General features: G+C 50.1%; 1 protein-coding gene across 6 annotated transcripts in view; it reads right to left on the bottom strand.

The window, feature by feature from the left end:
• The window catches only part of Mark2 (microtubule affinity regulating kinase 2), a 65,530-nt gene that overhangs the window by 2,687 nt on the left and 41,578 nt on the right, over positions 1-21,265 (bottom strand). For 2 of the 6 annotated variants that reach the window (XM_055610493.1, XM_055610495.1), the window contains exons 2-18: positions 12,372-12,551; positions 12,084-12,137; positions 9,292-9,340; positions 8,960-9,025; positions 8,771-8,841; positions 8,497-8,553; positions 7,612-7,848; positions 6,850-6,969; positions 6,636-6,735; positions 6,441-6,553; positions 5,438-5,570; positions 5,020-5,192; positions 4,713-4,810; positions 3,765-3,926; positions 2,972-3,229; positions 1,977-2,003; positions 17-61 (exon numbers count right to left, since the gene is read on the bottom strand). In XM_055610493.1, the coding sequence (XP_055466468.1) occupies positions 17-61; positions 1,977-2,003; positions 2,972-3,229; positions 3,765-3,926; positions 4,713-4,810; positions 5,020-5,192; positions 5,438-5,570; positions 6,441-6,553; positions 6,636-6,735; positions 6,850-6,969; positions 7,612-7,848; positions 8,497-8,553; positions 8,771-8,841; positions 8,960-9,025; positions 9,292-9,340; positions 12,084-12,137; positions 12,372-12,551 (1,943 nt within the window). Of the gene's footprint in view, positions 1-16; positions 62-1,976; positions 2,004-2,971; positions 3,230-3,764; positions 3,927-4,712; positions 4,811-5,019; positions 5,193-5,437; positions 5,571-6,440; positions 6,554-6,635; positions 6,736-6,849; positions 6,970-7,611; positions 7,849-8,496; positions 8,554-8,770; positions 8,842-8,959; positions 9,026-9,291; positions 9,341-12,083; positions 12,138-12,371; positions 12,552-16,906; positions 16,983-21,265 lie in introns of those variants that run through there. The other 4 variants (XM_055610499.1, XM_055610497.1, XM_055610494.1 and 1 more) reach the window with 4 other exon arrangements.

The following is a 21,265-nucleotide window of genomic DNA, read 5'->3' as shown; positions in this document are numbered from 1 at the left end:
GCTCCGGCCCTCTCACCTGAGCGTCTCCACTCGGTCTTTGCTTTCAGGTTCATTCAGGTTCCTCAAAAAACAGAGCGAGGGAGAGTTTAGTCTGGGATCTCTCGCTCCTTCCACCCTGCAGACCCAGGTGAGGTTGGGTCTGGGGACATGCCACCAGTGGGTGGGCAGGACCCAAACCCAAAAGCTACCTGCTAGTCATTTGCAGGCCAACAAGGCTTTGCAGTGCCTCACGTTGGCAGCTTCACTGCCCCTTTCTGACAAGGAATCCCAGCAGGGGGCTGTCCCTCCCCATATTCCCGGAGCTCTGTGCTGGTGGAAGGAGCCCCAGCTCTGGGGGAGGAGGGTGTGGCTGTGCAGGCACATGTACCCAGCACACGGCCTAGCATCAGCTGCTCCCCTTCCAGCCCACAGCCAGGCTCAAGCTCGCTACTAGAATGGGGGCTGGGAGAAATTTTTGTGCCAATGACTGGGATGTCAGAATGAAGATGGAGATAAAGGCCATACTATCTGTCTTGAGAAGATGGAAAGCCTCTTAAGAGGCTCACTGTGTCAAAAGTGTGTTATTAGGCAGACACTTGGGACTGGCGCCTGTGGCCCAGTGGGCAAGGCCACTGTGCTGCTGAGTCCCCTACTGCTGGCTGCCAGGCTGGCTGCTCACAAAGGCAAGGGCTGGGCAGGGCCCTAGGGAGGTGAGAAAGAGGTCTGGCCCCGCTGAGCGGCTTCTCCAGCTCTTGCTAAGAAGATGAGTGCCCAGCGCTGGGATACTGGGGGCTGCAGGGGAGAGGAGGGACAAGAAGGAGGAGAGAGCAGCGGCAGCACATGTAAAAGGAGGAGGAAGACACAAGACACAGATGCCAACAAGCGCACTGTGAGCAGGGCCCGGGTGTGCAAGGGGAGGGGCTCCAGCTGCTCTCTCCAGGCCCCCATGGGGCAGGCCCCCAGCCATGCAGTGAGCTGGGGTAGGGTGGGTGGGTGCGGATATGTCAAGATCCCATCTGGCCCATTTCTCCCTCAGCTGGGGAGCCAATGCACCTGCCAGGCAAATCCAGAGCTCCCAATCTGGCCCTCGGTCTGCAGTTTAGTACCTGGCGTACCTAGGCCTGCAGAGGACATGGCCAGGCTGAACAAGCCAGGCTCTGTCCTAGGAAGGGAGATGCAGGAGCAGGGTGTGGGCCTCCTGCTGTTCCACCAGGGCCTGGCGGCAGAATGACCCCTGCCTGAGAATATCCAGCTCTTGGCTCTTTGGCAGGCTCAGGCGACATCTGGAGGAAACAGCCCAGAGGAGAGCAGCGTGAGCGCCAGATGCTGCACCAGGGTGGGCTGGGTCAGTCTGCAGCATCCACCAGAAGAGGGTGCTGTACTACATCTATGAGGCAAAGGCTTCCGGGGCCTGGAGGAGTCAGACTGGACAAGGGACCCTAATGTCCTGTCATGCCACAGTTCAGGGGAAACAGGTCACAGCCCTGAGGTTCAGCAAGCCCAGGGCAACCCCAAATGAGACACCATTCCAAATGCGCCTTAACCCCATTGAGTTTACTTGTAGCGCATGCACACAACATGGAAAAGGGCCAGAAAGGGAGCCCAATGTGACCCCAAACCTGGGTGGGTATGAGGAGAAAATCTTAAAGGGAGAGTCCCTGAGGTCTCTTCTCTTCTGGGGACATGCATTGGCAGACCAAGAGAGGCCCCTCACTTTCAGAGCCATTCCCTTCGAGGGACCCAAAATGTCCTCTCGGGGGAACATGTATTCCAAGTCCTGCTAGTGTGAAGGGACAGGAAGGTCGGCTTAGGGCTGACGCCCCACCAGAGAAGTCTTCATCCCTTTAAGATAGGACAGAAGGCCCACATATACAAGGTCAGCAGAAAGATAGGATGGAAGCATCAGCCAATGGTGGAGTTAGTGATGGAGGCAGGACAAAGACACACACAGACAGACAGACAGACAGACAGACACACAGAGCGGGCTCAACGCCTACCTTCTGGCAAACCTGAAAGACAGATTTCTAAAAAAAAAACAAACAAAAAAGACAAAATAAAAAAAGAAATAAAAAAATAAAATAAAATAAAAACCCCAATCAAACAAACAAACAAAAAACAAAAAATCAACAAGACGGTATGTGGATAAGCAGGTGGGAGTGGGCTTTTCAGGTTCAAGGGTCTCCCCGGTTTAAGAAGAGCCGCTCAGCGAGACTAGAGTCCTGGACTTCAGGTCTGTTCGCCCTGCAGCCTCACCTGTGTTTGACGGCTTGGATGGGTGAAGGGCCAAGCAGCAAGGGTGGGTAGTTCTGCTCTCAAAAAGCCCCACCTGGTTCTGAACAGTTTAGACTCCAGGGTAGAATGGAGGACCGAGTACCCCAGGAGATCCCAAGCCACCTTAAGCCACTCATCTCTGTGATGAGGGCTTAGGCATGAGAAGCTCATGAAGAGATTCCCCATCTGGGTCTAGGCCAGAAAAGCACTGGCACCCTGGAGCCACAGGAGAGACCACTGTAGCCCTCAGCAGCCATTTCATTTATGGGCTTTGCCCTGGGAAACCCTGGGGCAGAAGAACACAGTTAAGAGCTAGACATAATCTAGCCGGGGAGGGCACACAGGGGAAGGAGGTCAAAGGGGGCAAGAATAGACTAGGAAAATCTTGTCAACCCAGCCTGGCTCATGCCTCATGACTTTGCAGCTGCGTCACCAAATATAAGTTTCCATGGGAACCCAGGAGAGAAGAGGGGGCTTTTATTTTAGCATCTGAGTTCACACTCCCCTAGAGAGGAGGCGGCATCGCCCATCTGCTTGGGGCCATCGAATGAGGGGTGTCTAAGAAGAGCTGGGGAAAGGCCTAAGAGGATGAGTCTAGGTGCCTAAGATGGTGACAACAACACTTTTTTTTTTCCAGTCCTGCTAAGGCCCCAATCCCAGCTCTGTTGTTCCCACCCCAACCACCATGCAAGTAGGAAGTCCTGGCCCCAGCCCCTCTCACCTGCGGACAAACTTGGAAGTGAACTTGCTGAAGATGCTGCCAGAGGCCCCCCGCCGGCCCTGGCTATGGCCAGAGGGAGAGGCTGGGGTCACCCCATAGGGCAGATTCTGCTGGTCCCGCACCTGTCGGAGCTGCCCAGCATGGAAGGTACTTCGACTGGACACACCCCGGGGGAAGTTAGTTCGGTCTGGGGCTCCACCACTGCTGCTGATGTTGTGGGCGGAGGGGGAGGCAACAGGGACACGCTGGGGGGCTGTGCTATGGGAAAAGAGGTAGGGGGTAGAGGCACAAGTCAGGAACAGGGAGTGACCAGTACTGAGCACATGTAGTCCCTGTGATGGGGATGGGGAATGCTAGGGCAGAAGCAGCCATCACAGAGGACACAGAAGGAAGGGACTGACCACTGAGGACAGTAGTGAGATGGTCCAGGGAGAAGGGAGGGGAGACAAGGAGGACCCATGGATGCAAGCAGTATAGGCTGGAAAGAGTTGGCCCTGGACTTACAAGGGGACAGTGAGAACCCACAAGAGCTGACTGTCCCTAAGGAAAACAAAGAAGGTTCAGGACAAAAAGCCTTCCATATGGGGCCTCAGGACAGCTTCCTGTACTCCTGTTCTGAGAGGGCTGGAGGAAAATACTATTGTTTGTGTCCTCTACTTCCTGGTTATAGGGATCAGTTTTACTTGTAGCTAAGATGACAAAAATGAAGCAGGTCCCCCTAGGTGGGAAGAGACTGCAGGCAGGGGTGGGACAGGCCAGGGGACAAGTGCATCAGCTACCCCAGCACACTTGCCTGGGCCGAGGCACCTCACAGTTACTCTCCGTGGGGGGTAACCCAGAGGCCTTGTTGGGGTGTACGGAGGCAGACATGGATTTCTGGTGCTGGCGGGGCCGGGCCGCAGAGACTGCGGCAGAAGCAGAAGCCGTGGAGGCCCGGGACCCTGGCATGGTTAGGCTAGGAGACAAAAGCAGCGGAGAGGCCCGGATTAAGGGTGAGATAAGAGCCTGGGTTAGGAAGCAAGGGCAGGGCCAGGGTCAGAGCTGTAGCCTCAGCAGATGCAGGTCAGGCCCAGGGCGCAGCTCCAGGCCATCGAGCTAAGGACGAGCCACTGGAAGTAGAGGGCAAGGTGAGTAAGCAGCCAGGTAGGCCAGAGCCTGGGAAGAGAAAATCCAAAATGAGGGAAAGCTGACAGGAGGCCACTGTGTTCAGACCACACTGGTCTCCTAGGAAATGTGGGAACAAGGATTTTTCCCTCTACACAAAGGACAGGATGTTGCTAAGGAGAAACTTTCATTATGCTTAAAAGAGGTGGAGCCAGTATTACAACGCACCAAGCAAGGTGGCAGGCAAGGTGGAGAACTGATTCTGAGGCCATGATAAAGCTCTCACTGGGGAGACCTTCAGATGATTACTTTGGGCTCTGTCTTGAACAGGGGCCCCAAACACAACGCCATGTACCTAGATAGATGGCAACTCTAGACTTGGCCGTAACCAAGAAGCAGAAAGTCTGATGAGCTGCTCACTGGTACTCTATGCTTGGCAAATGTCAAGGATCAGAGGAGGACAGGAGGAGGGATGGCATGGAGCGGGGAGGGAGGGTGGATGGCTAGACTGAACAGAGCCAGGACAGGACTCCAGGGACACTGCTCTGGAGAGGCAGGAGACAATGTCACTGACAGGCATCACTGGCCACTCTGAGAGGTGGGCCCCAAGAGCATGGCAGGCAGTCCAGATACTCACCTGTCTTTACCATTCTGGATGGAGGCCTGGCCGAGGCTGGCCCTGTCCAAAAGTGGGGAGTTCCTGCTTCGGTTTGTGCTGGTGGAGAGGACACTGTTCTGTGGGGAACGAAGGGCATGGGCTGTCTCACAGGAGCCAATGTTGTCCAGTCAGGTCCTCCCCAGGACCACTGGATGACCCTGTCCCAAGAACCTCTGTAGCCCACTTTCTATACCAAGCTCAGGTACAGCCAAGGGGCAGGCCTCACTGAGGAAGACCAGAGGACCGGAGGGAGACCAGGGCTAGGGGGTGGTAGCTCATATCTTACTGTGGAGGGTGTAGGAGTGGTCTTCTTCCTCTCCAGGCCAGGCAGAGGGCTGGCAGGCACTTTGGCGGTGCTGCTGGCTTTCCGTCCTGTCTCTTCTTCAGGCCGTTTATTTTCTGCATTGTTACTCTGAGTCTTTTTAGAGTAGGAATTCGAAGTAGGGATGGCAGGGACGGCTATGGGGTGAAATGTAAAATGGATAAGATGGGAAGTCTGCCCGAAGACCCAATGTATCCTTGGCACTTTCTTGCCACTACTGCCCCATTTCAAGGAAGTGGAGGAAATTTATTAACCTGCCCATGGGCACACTATTATGAAGGCGCGGAACCAGAACTGAAATGTAGCCATCACCTAAAGCCCCAGAACCTATGAAGGCTCAGAAGAAAGGTGGCCCTGACCTGTGACTCCCAAGAGCACATACCCTGGTCACTGGAACGTCGCTGCTTGGGGTTGGCAGAGACGCTGCGCTGAACCTTGTGGGATGGAGATGGGGCACTGCTGTTGGTCAGATCAGCTGAAGGCCGGGGCTTCAAAGTGATGGTGTCACCTTCCAGCTGCAAGGCCAGAAAATAAGGCTTCAGAGGAGAGTGTAAGGCCTGAGAAGATACCTACAGACATGCCTGCATGTCTCACCCTGCCCTAACATATTAAGCACACATGAGACTTCGTCTTACAAGACTAATATAGACAGATGCCCTTGATCACACATGCTCTAGCATAGACAGAAACAAACACATCAAAGACAAGCCACCCCAGAAAGTCACCAATTCCTCACATGGTTCATAGCCAGCCAGACAGACAGACAAACACACACACTCTAACACATATTCAGACTAGGAGACTCATCCCTTCCCCTGGAGAAACCAGAGCTCATACCAGGTGCATGGAGATATCTCTAGAACAGGTTACAGTGATAACCAAGATGGACCCTACCACCACCAAGGAAGGAGGCAGATACTTAGAACCCAAACTGGCAAAAGAACAATCATAAATCTACCAGATTCATAGCCAAGACAGACCGGTGGCACAAATAAACATATCTAGATACACAGAGAGTCAATATACCGGGGAAGCTTCCTGTAAACGAGACACAGATACACACAGAAACCTAGAGATGGATATTTCCAGACAGACAGACAGACAAAGGGTATCAGGCCCAACACGGAACGTCCAGTGAGACTATCTCAGCCCTTCCTAATCAACACAATGAGCCAACTCAACTCATCCCTTAGAGGCCAGGGCTGGCTTTTCTCACACCTCCTGCTCATTCACTGATAGCCTTATCCACCATGGCTGAGGCCTCATGTTAATTAAGGAAAGGGCATACAGATTTATGATATGAGCTTCTGTCCTCACCAGGCTAAAGGCTGGTGCCCCTCACAGCATGGGTGGCAGGTCAGGGCATGAGAATGGGAAGCACGCACCTCAGAGCTCTTGTAGCCCAGGAGCAGATAGGTGGCCATCACCTCGTTGTACCTCTGGCCTACCAGCGAGTCCTGGATCTCTTCCCGTGTGTAACCCATTGACACCATCAACTCTGGTGGTTGGGGGAGGGGAGGATAGTTAAGGCTGGTCTCCATCTGTGGGCAGGCTCCAGCTCCCAGCCAGTACAGCCTCACCTGTCCGCCGGGGGTCCTTGTAGTCAGGGAGTGGTTCCACGTAAGGCTTTAGCTCATCGTCCTCGTGCCCCACATTCATCCACCGATCTTTCATAATTTGCTAGGGAACAGAGGGAAGGGCAAAGTGCAGAGGTGGAGGAAACTCAGCATGGGGGTCTCCATGGGAACCCCAGGATTTTTTTTTTTTCTGCCAGCTGGATTCTAGGCTGCTCACCTCTAAAGTGCCTCTCTTACTAGGATTAAGTATGAGAAATTTCTTAAGCAGGTTTTCACAGTCCGTGGACATGTAGAACGGAATACGGTATTTTCCCCTCAGTACCCGCTCCCGTAGCTCCTGTGGTTAGAAAAGTTAAGTTACCCCCAGGCCAAGGGAACAAATCTTACATCTAAGAACCAGATAAGCACACATTGGGAAACAACAGAATGAAGAAGCCTGGGTCACAGCAGCTCACAAGGAGGCAACAAAGCCCTATAAACCACGCACCTGCTCAGAGTGCTTTAGAGGGCTGAATACAGCATCTCTTCGAAGTCAGGATTGAGACTCTAATTCCTATGTGTGAAAGATCCTCTTTTTTGAAGAAAAATTACACTTATTTATTTTGTGGCTGGGATGTGTGCACACCACTGTATGAGTGGAAAAGGACAACTGTGGAGGTCAGGTTCTCTCCCTCTGCAGTGTGGGCCCTGGGGATCAAACTTTATCCACCAAGCTACCTTGCTTGCCCCTTTTTGTTTCTTTTTGAGATCTCCCACTCTCCAGCCCAGGCTGACATGAAACTCTAAATCTTCCTGCCCCAGCCTCTCCACTGCTGGGATTACAGGCATATGCCACTACATCCAGCATGGAAAGCCTTTCTCTGAAGTTCTGGCTAGAGAAAAATGTGGACAAGTAGAAAGTTGAGAGAGTAGAGATAAGACCAGAGGCCAAAAGGAAATGAAAAACAGAAAAAAAATCTAAGCCTGTACTCTACTCCACCTTGAGGTTTTGTCCATCAAAAGGCAGGGATCCGCTGACCAGTGTATAGAGGATGACTCCCAGGCTCCACACATCCACCTCAGGACCATCATATTTTTTACCCTGGAAGAGTTCTGGGGCAGCATAAGGAGGACTGCCACAGAAAGTATCCAGCTTGTTCCCAAAGGTGAATTCGTTGCTAAAGCCAAAGTCTGCAATCTTGATGTTCATATCAGCATCCAGGAGCAGGTTTTCTGCCTGGGAGGTAAGATAGTGAGCATCAGAGCCCCAACTAGAGAACCCTAAGGCACCGACACAGGCAAGATCCAGGGCAATGGGAAAGCCCACAAGAAAGTCATCACTAGTTTCAATGTTTCTCCACCTCCAGGGCAGGGTCAGTCAGCACAGACAGGCTGGACATGAGGAAGGCATGAATCTGGGATCTCTACAAAGCTTCAGAGTAGGCCTAGGTTTTGTGGTCCTGCCTGGAAGTTCTTTTAGCAATGAGGAGACTCACAGGCAGTGCAAATATGAGTACCTTGGTAACAGGTACATGTCTAAAGAGCAACTGTGATATCAGAGTTACATTCACACTCTTTCCTAGGTCAGCCACTAGGCTGCCTGAAGGACCATACCCGACAGCTAGCAAGGGGCAGGGGCAAGGGCAAGGGTAAAGACTCCATGCTTGCTAGTGGGAGCCTAAGTCTGGGCACAAGGCCCTTCCTAAACATTTCCAGGTCATTTAAAAGAAAGAAAGAAAAACAAACAAACAAACAAACAAACAAACCAACCAACCAACCAACCAACCAACCAATGGCTGGAGTTTCTAAAATACTCAGAGCCTGACTGAATGAAGGCAAATACCCAGACCCACAGGAAAGCACAAGAGATACAAACACACCTCACCTTTAGATCTCTATGAACAATGAACTTCTGATGACAGTACTGCACAGCAGACACTATCTAAAAGGAAGGAAGAAAAGTTAGCTTGGGGGGTCTGAGAGTGAACCAAGGGGCTGGCAGAGCTGTCACTGATGACCTATTTTGAAGTTACCACGAAGAGAGACAAGCAGAGCCCGAAGCACCCTCTTCTAAGGCTACCTGCTCAGGCAGCTCCTTTGCTGTACCAGACCCCAAAAGGGCAAGCTGGGCTTACAGCTCAGGATGGAGACAAACCTACCTGGCGGAATTTGGCTCGAGCTTCTTTTTCTTTCATCCTGCCATGGGCCACCAGGTAATCAAATACCTCTCCTGCAAGAGACGAGCCGGTGGAGTAAAGTGGGTGGGATGGGGGTGGGGGTAGGCAGGGACAGGGAGGGGAAGAGACATGGAGGCGGCCAATAATAACAAGCAGCAGCATCAGACTTACCACCACTGGCATACTCCATGACAAGGTAGAGCGTCTTCTCAGTCTCAATCACTTCAAATAACTTTACTGCAAGAGAAGGGCTGTGTTGGGACTCAGGAGGCACAGGTCAAACCCGCTGTATCCAGACATGCTAAGGACCTCTTGAACCATCCAAATTACGTAGGGCAGCCCACAGTGCCAGGGTGTAGCTGAAATGTAAGCTGGGCTTTCAAAAGCAGCCTGACGCCCTAAAGAACAGAATCCACAAGGCAATGTGCTGTGGAGGAGGATGCGTGTGTGGCTATGGGCACGTGGAGCCTTGCTGGGTGGGGAGAGATGACAATGCTTCTCACCTATGTTAGGATGATTCAAAACCTTCATTATTCTTACTTCTCGGAATAGCTAGAAGAGAAAAATACCAGGATTCACTTCATTCCTGCCTGACACACTTACTTCAGGTCCCTCCAAAGCCCTGGTGAGGTTTTCTTTCTTGTTGCTTTTAAAAACAGATCCCCCTTCCAAAGAATCCAAGTCCAAACCCATGAGGAGAGTAGAGGAGAGCAGAGCAGAGAGGGAAGCAGGAGCAGAGCAAGCTCACTGCTCAGCCCATGCCCTCTTCTACACCCATCCATACCTCACCTCAAACATCAGCCAGGTGCCTCTGTAGGAACAGGAAATCTGAGTCTTTGAGTACTCAGCACCTAGCTCCACTGTCAGCTCAGGGTCCAAACCCTTGAACTGGTCTGGTGAACAAAGAGAAGCTCCAAGGGGACACTGTGTCATCCTCTGACATCTAGATGTCAGAGGGCCTGCACTGAGGGAAGGCCCTTCTCTCCTGAGCCTCTGAGATAGTGACAGAAGAAACCACCCCTATATATAGCTGATACCAATTTTAATCAAATCCACCTCCACACACTCACGCTCTCTTTGTGAAACAAAATCAGGGGCTCCCAACTATCCATTTCCATACAGAAGGATGACAGAAAAGAACCTCTTCCCCTGCGGGCACCAGAGAACTAGAGGAGGGGTTTGCAACTTCCCAGGCTCCATCACTTATACAGGGATAGATTAGAACAGGTCTGATGGTTTGTTGGTTGGGTCGGTTGTTTGGAGAGTGCTAGTGGTGGTTCGTTCGTCTGGAGCCCTAATTCAGGATGTAGTTTATAGAACACAGTAAAAACTGCTTTCCCCCTTTAAAAGCATCCCAGAGATTTTCTAGGACAAAAACAAAAGAAACCTGATCCAACATTCCTGCCTCATCAGCACCCAGGCACCTAACAGTTATACTGGTGAAAAAGTAAAGTCTCCTGGCTACCATTTCAGGTGTGACCATTGGGGGCTGACCTGAGATGGTGCCCAGAGCCAGTGGCCACTTTCCAATTCTTCAACATATCCCTTTGGTCTGGAGGGGTTGTCTTTTAGGAGAGTTTGGAGCTTTCTGGGCTTGCCTAGAACCTTCAAGGGTCAATGTCTTCAAAACCTCATAAGTTAAAGAGCACTGCTAAGAAGAAATGGAAACAGAGTGTCTGGCTGGAATGAGATCAGCCTTGCTAACAAAGCATGTAAAACAAGGCTTTTTAAATGGCTGTATTTCTGCATCTTGGGGGTAGAGGCATGAGGAACAGGAGTTCAAGGCTATCCTCAGCTATATAATGAATTAAAGGCCAGCCTGGTCATATATAAGACCTACCCCCTCTTTTCGTCTGGAGCTGGTACCTTCCAATCAATCAGGAAGAAGCAGGAAGAAAAAAGAGGTAGGGAATGAGATGGCTTGGTTGTCAATGAAAATGAACAGAGTAAGCCACACTACTTCAAGGCCTAAGGCCCACCCCATCCTAGCTTTACCTCTGCAGGGCTGGAGCCACTGTAGCAGAGCAGGACTCCTTCTTTTCCTCCATTAAGCTCTGGGCAGGAGGCCCTAGTGATGAGCACATTGCTTCTGTTTTGTAACAGAAACCCTTCAGGGCTAAAAGAAATTGTGAACACCTTGATTCTAGCTGTTAGCATGCCAGGGGAAGTCACTCTATCCACCCTAATTCTGGGAGCAACTCCCTCTGTGTAACAATCCCTAGCTCCCTCATCCTTTCTCCCATCATTGTGGTTATTTCCATGGATATGCCTCTCTAATTTAGACACTGTAATACATTCATGAAAAGAACTCCCTTGGCCATAATAGACAAAGAATCAGGTCTTAGAAAAAGTGAGCAGAGGTCAGCTATAATGGGAAGGCCAAGGGAAATTTGACTAACCTGGGTGGGAGCCGATTTATTCCGCCAGTCTGGAGCTCCCTTCTCCTAAATGCCTTTAGCCCAGGAGAATGGGGGGGGGGCACGGGGAGGGAGCAGAGTGCTTCCAGTCTGTCAAGTCACTTATAAGCTGCTCCCCTTCTACACTCATGCACAGCACACTTTTATATATAGTTTCCTTGGCATAGGGGTCATATCCCTATTTTGGGGCTCTCTTACAACTTAAGGAAGACCCCAGTTAACAAGGGAAGAAAAGTTCAACTTCATCTATGAAAAACTGCTTACTCATAAAATGAGTATTCAGCAAGAGAGACGAGATCAGGGGTAACTAGGGGTGCTTTTAATCTGTGCAGCTTGCCACAGACTTAGAACGAGTCTTCCATATTTTCTCTCTGAAACAGAACTGGCAAAGAATCCAGGGGCAGGTTCTGCTTCCTCATTCCTGAACTTCTAGGGCCACTCCACTGGATCACTCGGTGTCTTGGTGTAGCTGCGTGTACTTCTAGTAATGCTACAGACATGTGCTTCTGCAGAGCTGGACACAGGCCAGGAGATAACATGATCAGGAAGTAGGTTAGACAGGTAGAGCCAAGTGGCTGAAAGACTTTAGAAGAGGCCATGCCTGTTGCCAGGAGGCCTTCTGGGTGGAATTGCCAAAGGAAACCCAAATAGAGCCATAGGGAAGGGGCAGAGGTTTTTTGGACTTGCTCTGTACACCAGCCACCCTTGAGCTTAGAGATAGACCTGCCTCTGCCTTCTGAGTGCTGGGATTAAGGGGCAGTCACCACTACCACCACTTGGCTCAAAGGGACAGATGTTTTAAGGTAGTGGTCTTGTGAGGTCAGCAGGTCATTGATAAAAGAAGGCTTTGAAAGGGATGGGAGGTACTGGGCACTTACTTTCTGAAGGCTGGAGGAATTCAGCTGAGTCTTGTCAATGATCTTCACAGCTACCTGAACACGAGACAAAAAGCCTAAGATCACTTCCTTGGCCAGACTAAGCCAGGACTTGTTGCAACTTTCTCCACTGGATTTCCTACTCCTTTTCATGCTTGGCTCCTAGCATACCTTCAGCATATCTCACTTCTGCAACAAACAAGAAGCTAGCTGTGGGAACAGTCTCAGCACTGCCTGATGGAGTATCAACAGGCCAGGAGCTGCTGCCATGGTCCCAACCCCAATGCTCACCTCTTTCCCCGTCAGGATGTGCCGGGCCAACTTCACCTTGGCAAAGTTACCCTTGCCAATGGTCTTAAGGAGCCGGTAGTTGCCAATATGGGGCTGCTCGTCAGCAGAGGTGGCTGAGTTGCGGCCCCGCAGCATGTTGGACTTACTGCTGGGCTTGGAATCAAGGTGTCCCAAGGTGGGCTGCAGGGTGGAAACAGACATGCCTTTACAGGCTGCCCCCTCCAGTTCTGTACACTCACCTCTGAAAAAACTGTAAGAGGCTGGATGCAGGGGGAGACTCCAAGGGACTGGGAGGCATATAAAGAATCATAAGTCAGGAAGACGAGGGGAAGGAAGGACATCACAGCCAGTCTTCATTGCAAAGGCACACAGTATAAGGTTCAGGGCTAAGATCCTGTACACCCCAAAGCTCAGGACCTCATCAGCACCACCAGACCCTACTAACCCCATTAGTAACCTAGTGGAGCCTCTGCCCCATCATAGCTGGAAGACCTTGTCTTTGACGGTCATGTTCACACTGAGAGAATGCTGCCTTTCAGCTGGAGGAGCACATGGTTCAACCATTTCCAAGTCCTCCTCATCACCCAGTTCTTAGGATCAAACTCTACTATTCATTCTTTATATTTGTTTACTGATGTGCCCAGTATAGTAGAAGCCCATGAAGACAGCCTATAATAGCCTTTACTGACACATCACATCGCAACACCTGACAGACTGAACTGTAGTCAGTGCTCAGTGAATCACTGTCGCACGAATGAATTCAACAACTGGGCAGCCTGCCCTGCCCTGCTATCTTGTACTCAATGGTGCAATGGAGAGAAGAAGCAGCAGTTACATAGATTCAGCACAGGTTGTTTGGGCTGAACACAAAGTGCATAGTTCTGATGAAAATAGGTATGAAGACTTCCTTGTGCGTTAGCAGTCACAGAAGCATAACCCTCAATGCTAGAGGGGAAACAATTTAAATGTCTACCAGCTGATGTGGCCCAACAACACAATAAAATAAGAGTTGATCATAAGAAAGGAAGCACTGATACATGCTGCTCCAAAGAACCCTGAAGAGACAAAGAAGCTGGCCACAAGGACCATCTTATCTGACTCTTTGGCTGTCCAGAACTCACAACTGAGAGAGGCAGATGCAGATTCCTGGTTATTTAGAGGGTGGTGGGAAGTAAAGGGCGTGGGGTTTCTTTTGGGGAATGAAAATGGTTTGAAACCAAATGACACAAAACTGAATTTACTAAAAGCCACTCATCTGTACTTCTAATGGGTAGTTGGTATGGTATGTGAATTATACTCCAACATCAAAGGGAGTCTGTTTCACCATGCTTTGAGTCCTGATTCACCTCTCAGAGAGCACATCTGAGCCAGAAGCATGCAGAGCTATCTTGGAGTCTTCAAGGAGACAGTGTGGAGGAGAGCAGGATGACGGGAGATGGCGGCCCAGTTTCTTCCCTTCACTGGCCCTCCTCACTCTCAAGAAGGCCTTTACAAGCCACAGATTAAATGCATGATTTCTTCAACCCAGGGAGCTGTCTGGGGTCGCTTGGCAAGAAGTGTGTGCATAATTCCCTCTTCTCTAATGTGACAATTCAGGACCATTGTGCAGTAGCTCTGAGCTCCTTTTCCTGAATTGCTAACTCAGACCTCAGAAGTCCTGGCACATGGACAACTGTGAAGGCCAGCTTGACACTTAAGGGAATGTCATCTCTGTTACAATTCCTCACCATTTCCCAAGTCCCACTGTTGCCAATCTGTATCTCTCCACAGCAGAGGCTACACAAATAGATTTTTTTCAAGTTTCTGTTTCTTGCCTTCTCCAAGGAACTCTGTAGCTCACCCTTGCAAAGAAGGCAGTTCTAAGCCTAGCTGTCTGGCAGGTCAGTCACCTGAGTGATATTCATAGTTCTCAAAAGCCTAGTTTCTAATGTCTCCCCTTCTCAGCTCCATCCCCTCTGACAAAGTGCCACTCAGGGTTCTTCTCCCTGCCTCCAGGGCATCAGCAACTGGGAAACCTATCTTCTACCTCAACTGCTAAGTAAGATCTCACACATACTAGGCAAGTGTTCTACCAATCTAACACCAGACCCTTTCCTTGACAACTTTAAAAAAAAAAAAAGTGTGTGTGTGTGTGTGCCTGAGTGTATGAGTTCGAACCACATATGTTGATAAGCCCACTGCAGACAGAAGAGGTCACTGGATCCTCTGGAACTAGAGTTACAGGCAGATGAAAACCACTATTTTGGTGCTGGGACTGGAGCTAGCAGGTCCAGTTTCTTCCCCTCAGAGCCCCTTCTGACTCTGAGGGAAGCCTTCAAAAGCCACAGAGAAAAGGCATGACTTACCCAGGTTGAAGTAAGAACCAAAGACAGCAGGAGCTTATTAGGACTGAAGCTGGAAGACCTGAAATTCTCATTCTAAATAGATGTGAAGAGCTGGGCCCTTCGTAGCTCTGAAGCACAAGCTAGAACCTTATGTACGCCAGACAACCCCCAGCATAAAGGCCAACATGGGTTATCTTGGGTGGTTCTCTTCACACAAGCTCCAGCTCTAGCCAGCCTGTGCTCTACCCTTCTGGCCCCTTGGTGTTTCTGGGCTGGTCTGTGTGAGAACGGCAGCATTTCCCCTGGACTCAGCTGTGTGCTCTTCTTCAAGCAGGAGCACACAAGACTGCCATGTGCCTGCTTCCTTATGGATTAGGATTAGCAATGCAGATACTAGACACAAACTGCCAGAGTTCAGATCCTAACTGCCATTCAGCCCAGGTTAACTTTCTTACTATCAACATTTTCCTGAAAGGGGAAGAAGAGAACCACCCAAGAGGCCCTGTGTTGGCATTCATGCTAGGGATTGTCTGGTGTACAAAACAAGGTCAAGTCCTAGCTCCTCACCTACTAACTTTAGTTTCCTTATCTGTAAAGCGGCAATAAAACACTTCCTAGTTTTCAATGGCAGATGAGAAAACATATGTCTCTCTATGCTAACTGAAGAGCAACCAACAGGCAACCTAGGTTACAGAGCAAGTTCCAGGCCACATTAGACTATCTGATGAGACCATGGTTTTTGGTTTTTTAAAGCAATTATGTCTCTAAATACTATTGTCAAGTTCCTCCTGTCATTAACCTTTTGTACCCTTAGCTGAGTCTGCTAAGCCAACAGAGATGTTTAAGAGTGACAAGGGTCCAAGCTAAGGCCCCTGCTAATCCCAGAACTGGTGAAATGCAAGCTGAGCCCTTTGTTAACTATCACTGGCTTTGTAGCTTAAGAGGAAAGAAGAGATGCCAGGCACCCAGGTGGGATAAATGTGAAAAGCTGGTACCCAGCACAGTGTATAGGATCCAAGGAAGTAACCACCTGCTCTGTTGTCTGCTCCTTGGTTCCTTGTTCCAGTCATCAAACCCCTCTTCAGTTCTGAGCCATCCAACTCTTAGGACTCAAACCAGTATTTCTCTGACCTCCACTATTTCTTCATGACACAAGATACTTTCTATAGCAGAGAAATGGGGACAGGGTGAGGAGGACCCATTGGGAAAGAGCATGATAAGCCATTAGAAAGTAAAACTTTCTATAGACAATGCTTCTTAAAATAAATGAGGTAATTCCCTCAAGTCCCTCCTCTTCTCCCTCCTGCTGCCGTTCTGAGGTGAGACAGTGGGAAGGCCATTATGAGAGAGAATTCCTCTCCTGTGGTTCAGACCAGGCCCATTCATCCTGGTCTGAACCTGTGGTGGGGTGAGACCTAGCTGTTCTTCTGGACAACAAAGCAAGATCTGGCTAAGTCCTGCTTCTCACCTCACACCCAGCCTCCCTGTTGAGAGCAGACAAACTACACCAGGGCTCTGACCCATCCTATATCCTAGGCAGGCCCCTAGCCTCTACAGTGAAAGAAGCCCTGTGGCTCTCAAGTGGCCTTCAGAGTTTCTAAGCAGCCCTGGTCTAGAAAGAAGGTCAAAACAGATCTGGGGTTAAGGATGGACAGATGGTACAGTCTTACACCCACTGGACTCTTAGAGACTTTCAGACTGAGAGCTCAGAACCTGGCCTTGGCATGTTGCCAGGCTTACCGGAAAATAGCCTCCAACCCAGAGACCGGGTGCTGACTCAGGCAGGACAGGGGCCCCTGCCCTAATATTGGAGGCTCCCACCAACTACTTTCCTCTTGAAAAGCCATGCTTCGGGGGCTCAGCACATAGGGCTGGCCCTCAAGTGTACTGTGGCTTCTGCATGCTGAGGAGGGCCAGATTGGAGGGGGGCCAGGCAGACACTTCCTGGCCAAACACAAAGTAAGCTCAAGTGAAGTGGAGTAAAGAAAGGCATTCTTAGGCAGCTGCCCTAGGTCGCAGGTGAACTCCCACTGTGACACCGTATCTGTCCCTTTTCCTTTCTTCCTTCAACATCTGGATGCCTTTCCTGAGAATCTGACTACTTGGTGCTACTGCCCAACTCCACTGAACAACTCTTGCAAGATTTTGTTTGAAGTAGAAGGGAGAAAAAAAGAACAGGGCAGTCCAAGGGGCAAAATGGGGAAAACATACCCGGCCGGAGAAAGGGACAAGGACTACCAGCAACTTCCATTCAGCAGAACCTGTCAGGCAGCGAGGGCAAAGTACAGAGGCCGGGAAGAGCCAGGCCCAGGGCGGGGGCTGCCGGCTCAGCCAGCCACCCTTACTCAGCCGGCACAGGCCAGGTGACACCTTCCACCACCTCCTCAGTGAAAAGCGAAGCAGCCAGGCTGAGCGGTTCCTGCCTGGGAACCTAGGTTGTGTTGCAACCGAAACCAGCACTAGCAGAAAGCGAGAGACTGGATTTGGCAAAGAGAGCTTCAGGGACAAAGCCTATGGCTTGGTCAGGCTGAGTGGTCAGAAAAAGTGTACAGTCTAGAATGGTATATCAGAAGCTAGGTGGGAGGAGAGGGGCAGGAAGAGATGGGCAGGAAGGGAGACCAAGAGGCGGGTTTAGAACAACTTCCTTCTCCCTTCCCCCTCCCTCCGTCCCCGGAAGTGGGCTGCCCCACCCTCCCCAAGGTGCTCTGCTGTAACAGCTGGAGAGAGTGAAGAGCAGACTTCAGACTGAGCTGTTATAAAGCCCTTATCTCAGCTGCTGCAACAGGTGAAACCTGGGTAGGGGCAGATCAACAAGGCCTCTAACATGGCGTAGACTGTAGCACTCAGATGTGCTAGTAACTCAGGGCGGTAGCCATACCAGAGATCAGCAAAGCTTCCCCAGTACCAAAGCAGGGTGAGTGCAGACACCAGTAAACCCACAGTGGCAATGGGACCTCCTACTTCCTCAAACTCAACACTCAACCTTAGAAAATGCATGCTGTACAAAGACCCCAAACATTTCAGTGTAACTTCAGGCTGGGGAACATATAAAACCCCCTGAGGGTAGAAAAGCTCAAAGTAAGAGAAAGAATTATCATATGACAGAGAATTAAAGTCTTCTCTCTACCTTCTGCTCAAAGGCTGGGAACAATCTAACTGTCCCTCTTCTTTCTAGCCCTGCTTCTGCAGATCTGTCCATAGGGTCCCCTGTTCACCTCAAGTGCCAAACAACAAGGTCCCTATGATCAGACTTGGAGTGATTTGGGGGCCAATCTCTCATTCCTGCCATTGACAGATCACTTGTGTCATGCCTGCAGCTTCTTTGGTGCTCAAACCTCTTTGCTGCTCACTCCAGCACTCTAGGTTAGGGTCGTTCCCATTAACAGTTCTGTAAGCACCTCATTTTGGTTATCCACCAATCCTTCCAAGAACATCCAAGGCTTCCTCTGTATCGTCCCAGCATCTAAGCACATATACCTCTGGGAAACCATCCCACTCAAGAAGAGCAGAAATGTCTGCCATACATGGAGCCTCCTTTTCCATCAAGAAACTGATACAGGTTACAAGACATGCCCAGGGTACCCCAAACTCTCAGTGCAGAATTGGTACAGCCCAAGGGCATTTCCCCCTCTTACTACAGCAGCACTCACTGTTCAAGCCAGACTCCTTTCCTAGTCTTGCCTTAACCTTTCTTGATGAAGGTTCGCTCTCATTTCCCAACCCCTCAAAAAGGTGAACCCGACCCCTCTCCTCCACAGACAGCAGGAGGGGGAGAGAGGCTCTGGGACAGACAGTATAGGGAAAACAGGAAGGCCAGGTTTCACTGAGGTCAGGGGTGAGGACTGCTGGAGGGGCTGTCAGGTAACAGTCCTTCTCTTTTCACCCTGCTCAGGAGTCCCTGGTCTCAGGAAAGAGAGTTGGCATGGATCCTAGACTCAGGCTTTCCCTTTCTAGGACCACCTGCCTTTTCACCCACTGGCAGACTCAAAAGCCAGAGTGATAACAAACAGCTTCGTTTTCCCTGTCCCTGGGCTTTGCAATGTGACAGAATTTGTGTGGGAAACTGGGGTTTTATCAACTGAAGAAAGAAGCACCAAGCACTGACCTTACAAGAGAGCAGCTAGGGAGAAATGGGATAGGAGTCAGATGAAGTTACAGGGCTAGAACAAGTCCCCAGGCTTTTAGCCCTCCCTCGTGCCATTCGTTAGCTTGCCTGGCATCCTCTGAGCTCCAGCAACTGTCATTCTCAACTGCCAATAGTCCATATACCAGGAGCATTCTGGGTAGAAGAGAACATGAAAACTGTGCTCTGCACTTATTAGCAGGGAGGATCCCCCCTTGCCACACACGTACGCACACACACACAAAACTCCTTGAGATACCTTAACTTGGAGAATATGCACATTCCCTAACATTCTGTTGTAATAAGGCTTCAAAGGGCTGCTTGCTTTCTCCAACGAAGGTAGATGACTCCTGGATTATGAATACTAGCAGATCAGGCAAATGAAGCTATCAATGTAGCTTACTATTCAGTAGTTTTTGTGCTACAACCCTCATTCCACAGCAGAGAGAACCAGCACGGCAGCCTAGCAGTGAGAGGTGCCTGCAGGCCACAAAGCCTCACAGCAGCAGTCAGAGCCTGCCTGAGCAGAGTAGGCATCACGAAGTGAGCTGAGCTCACTCACCCCTTTTGTGTCTGGAGGAACCTCTGGTCTCCAGGGCCACTAGAGATACTGAACTCCTCTCAGAGCACGGAGGATTCTACTATATACCCAGAACAGCCAAAAATTTCTAGTCCCACCTCATCCTTGAATCTGCTCATTTGTCTCTTGAGCTACTGGTGCTCAGCAAGCTGTTGTCAAACATCAACCTAAGTAGCTAAGGCCACTTGCAAAGTCCACTGAACTTGGGCGCCTGTCTTCTTCAAGTGAACTGTGCACCTAGTCTCTGCCTACCTTATATAGGGAAGGCATGATAACAGGTAGAGCTCAGGAGCAAACCACGTCTCTGCTACCTTCTAGCTGACTATGCCAGAGCAGGGTTATATGACTCCTCTAAACTGGAACCTAAGGATGAGAAGAATGCCCATTTCACATGCTCAGAGAATATACATCCTTACCGCAGTACCTGATGTTCAGAAATGACTTGCTAATGTTTTTGGTTATCTCTTTTCACTACTGTTTCCCACTCACAGGCCCTGAGGAGACCTATAATCTCTATGAACTCGACTACAAATACCAGTGTAGCTGAGTTGATTCTCACAACCCTGAAATTCCTTCTAGAACAAGGAAAAGTCAAATTCCTGCTATAGTGACACGACCAAGCAGAAGACTATTTCTTTACATGAAGCTGCTTTCCAAGAGGCATATAAAAGAGAAAGTACCATGCTGCTACCAACTGTGTAGCACAAAGGAAGATAAAGGTGGTCCCGCCAGGGTTCTTCCCTTCTTGTTAGTGCCTTAACTCCTTCCTTCCAGAAAGGGTCACAAAACAGCCAACATACCAGTACCACATGGTGCCAAGGGCTGGGGGAAGCTTGCACTGCCAGCCTTGCACTTCATTTGGCTCCTCCCGTACCAGTGGGTTACTGTAACCATGGAGACCAGTGAGTTCCTCCATATCACAGGAGAGCCAGGCTGCCAGCAGCCTAGGCTTTGGAGGATGGGAGTGGGGGTGAGACAGGAGGCAGCTGGCAGCATAAAGGACTGACTCACTTGACGGGAACTGTAGAAGTAGATGGATACTACCAGTGCAGCTGAGGGCCAGGGCCTCCTCTTAGGCCCACCTCCTTTTCTTTGAACCGTAGTTTGTTTCTGGTATATTCTCTGGACTCTGGGCTTCCATTGCTAGTTCCACTGCTATGTACTGGGCAGCTGCTACTGCAGTGAGACCTGCAGTGGGATCCTCATTCTACCACCAGTCTCATACTCTCCTCATTCTACCAGCAGTCTCATACGAAACAGGACAGAACTTCACAGGCATACACACACTACAGGGAAGTGCTCCATCTAGTATACAGCACCTTTCTTTAAGCACTCCAGAACAGAGCTTTGTTCCCCTGTTAATTTCAAATTCAGATACCTTCACAGCTAGGAGCCATCCCTTCTCTGGACTTTACAGTACATGACTTATTTGTATTATTCATTTGCTCTTGTGTTCCCAATAGCTTAACTCCCTTCAAGCTCTGCAAAGTCACAGAGTGTCTTGCTCACTATCATATCCCTTCAGTGTCCAACAGTGCCCACACCTAACTCATTCATGTTAAAGTACTTGTAGAATATAGTAGGTACAGATACTTGATCCTTACAAGTTGGCCTCCCCTTATCCCTAGGGGATAAAACAAGGGAAGAGGAAGGTCAGAACTTCTTACTAGAAAAGCCATTTCCTCCCTTTCAAAACATTTGGTTACGTTAGTACCTGTCACGAGGAGGGATTTGGGTTTGTCTTATTTGTGGCTCAGAATACTCAGCATAGTATTCAATAAAGTAGTAAACAACTGTGAAGAGTTGGGGGCTGGAGAGATGGCCTGGCAGATAAGAGTACTGGCTGAGTGGTGGTGGGGGTGCATGC

The sequence above is a fragment of the Psammomys obesus genome, unplaced genomic scaffold (assembly GCF_907164565.1).
Source record: "Psammomys obesus unplaced genomic scaffold, mPsaObe1.curated_primary_1811, whole genome shotgun sequence".
Taxonomy (NCBI): domain Eukaryota; kingdom Metazoa; phylum Chordata; class Mammalia; order Rodentia; family Muridae; genus Psammomys; species Psammomys obesus.
Note: the sequence above shows the minus strand (reverse complement) of the source record. Positions and strands in the feature narration are given on the sequence as shown.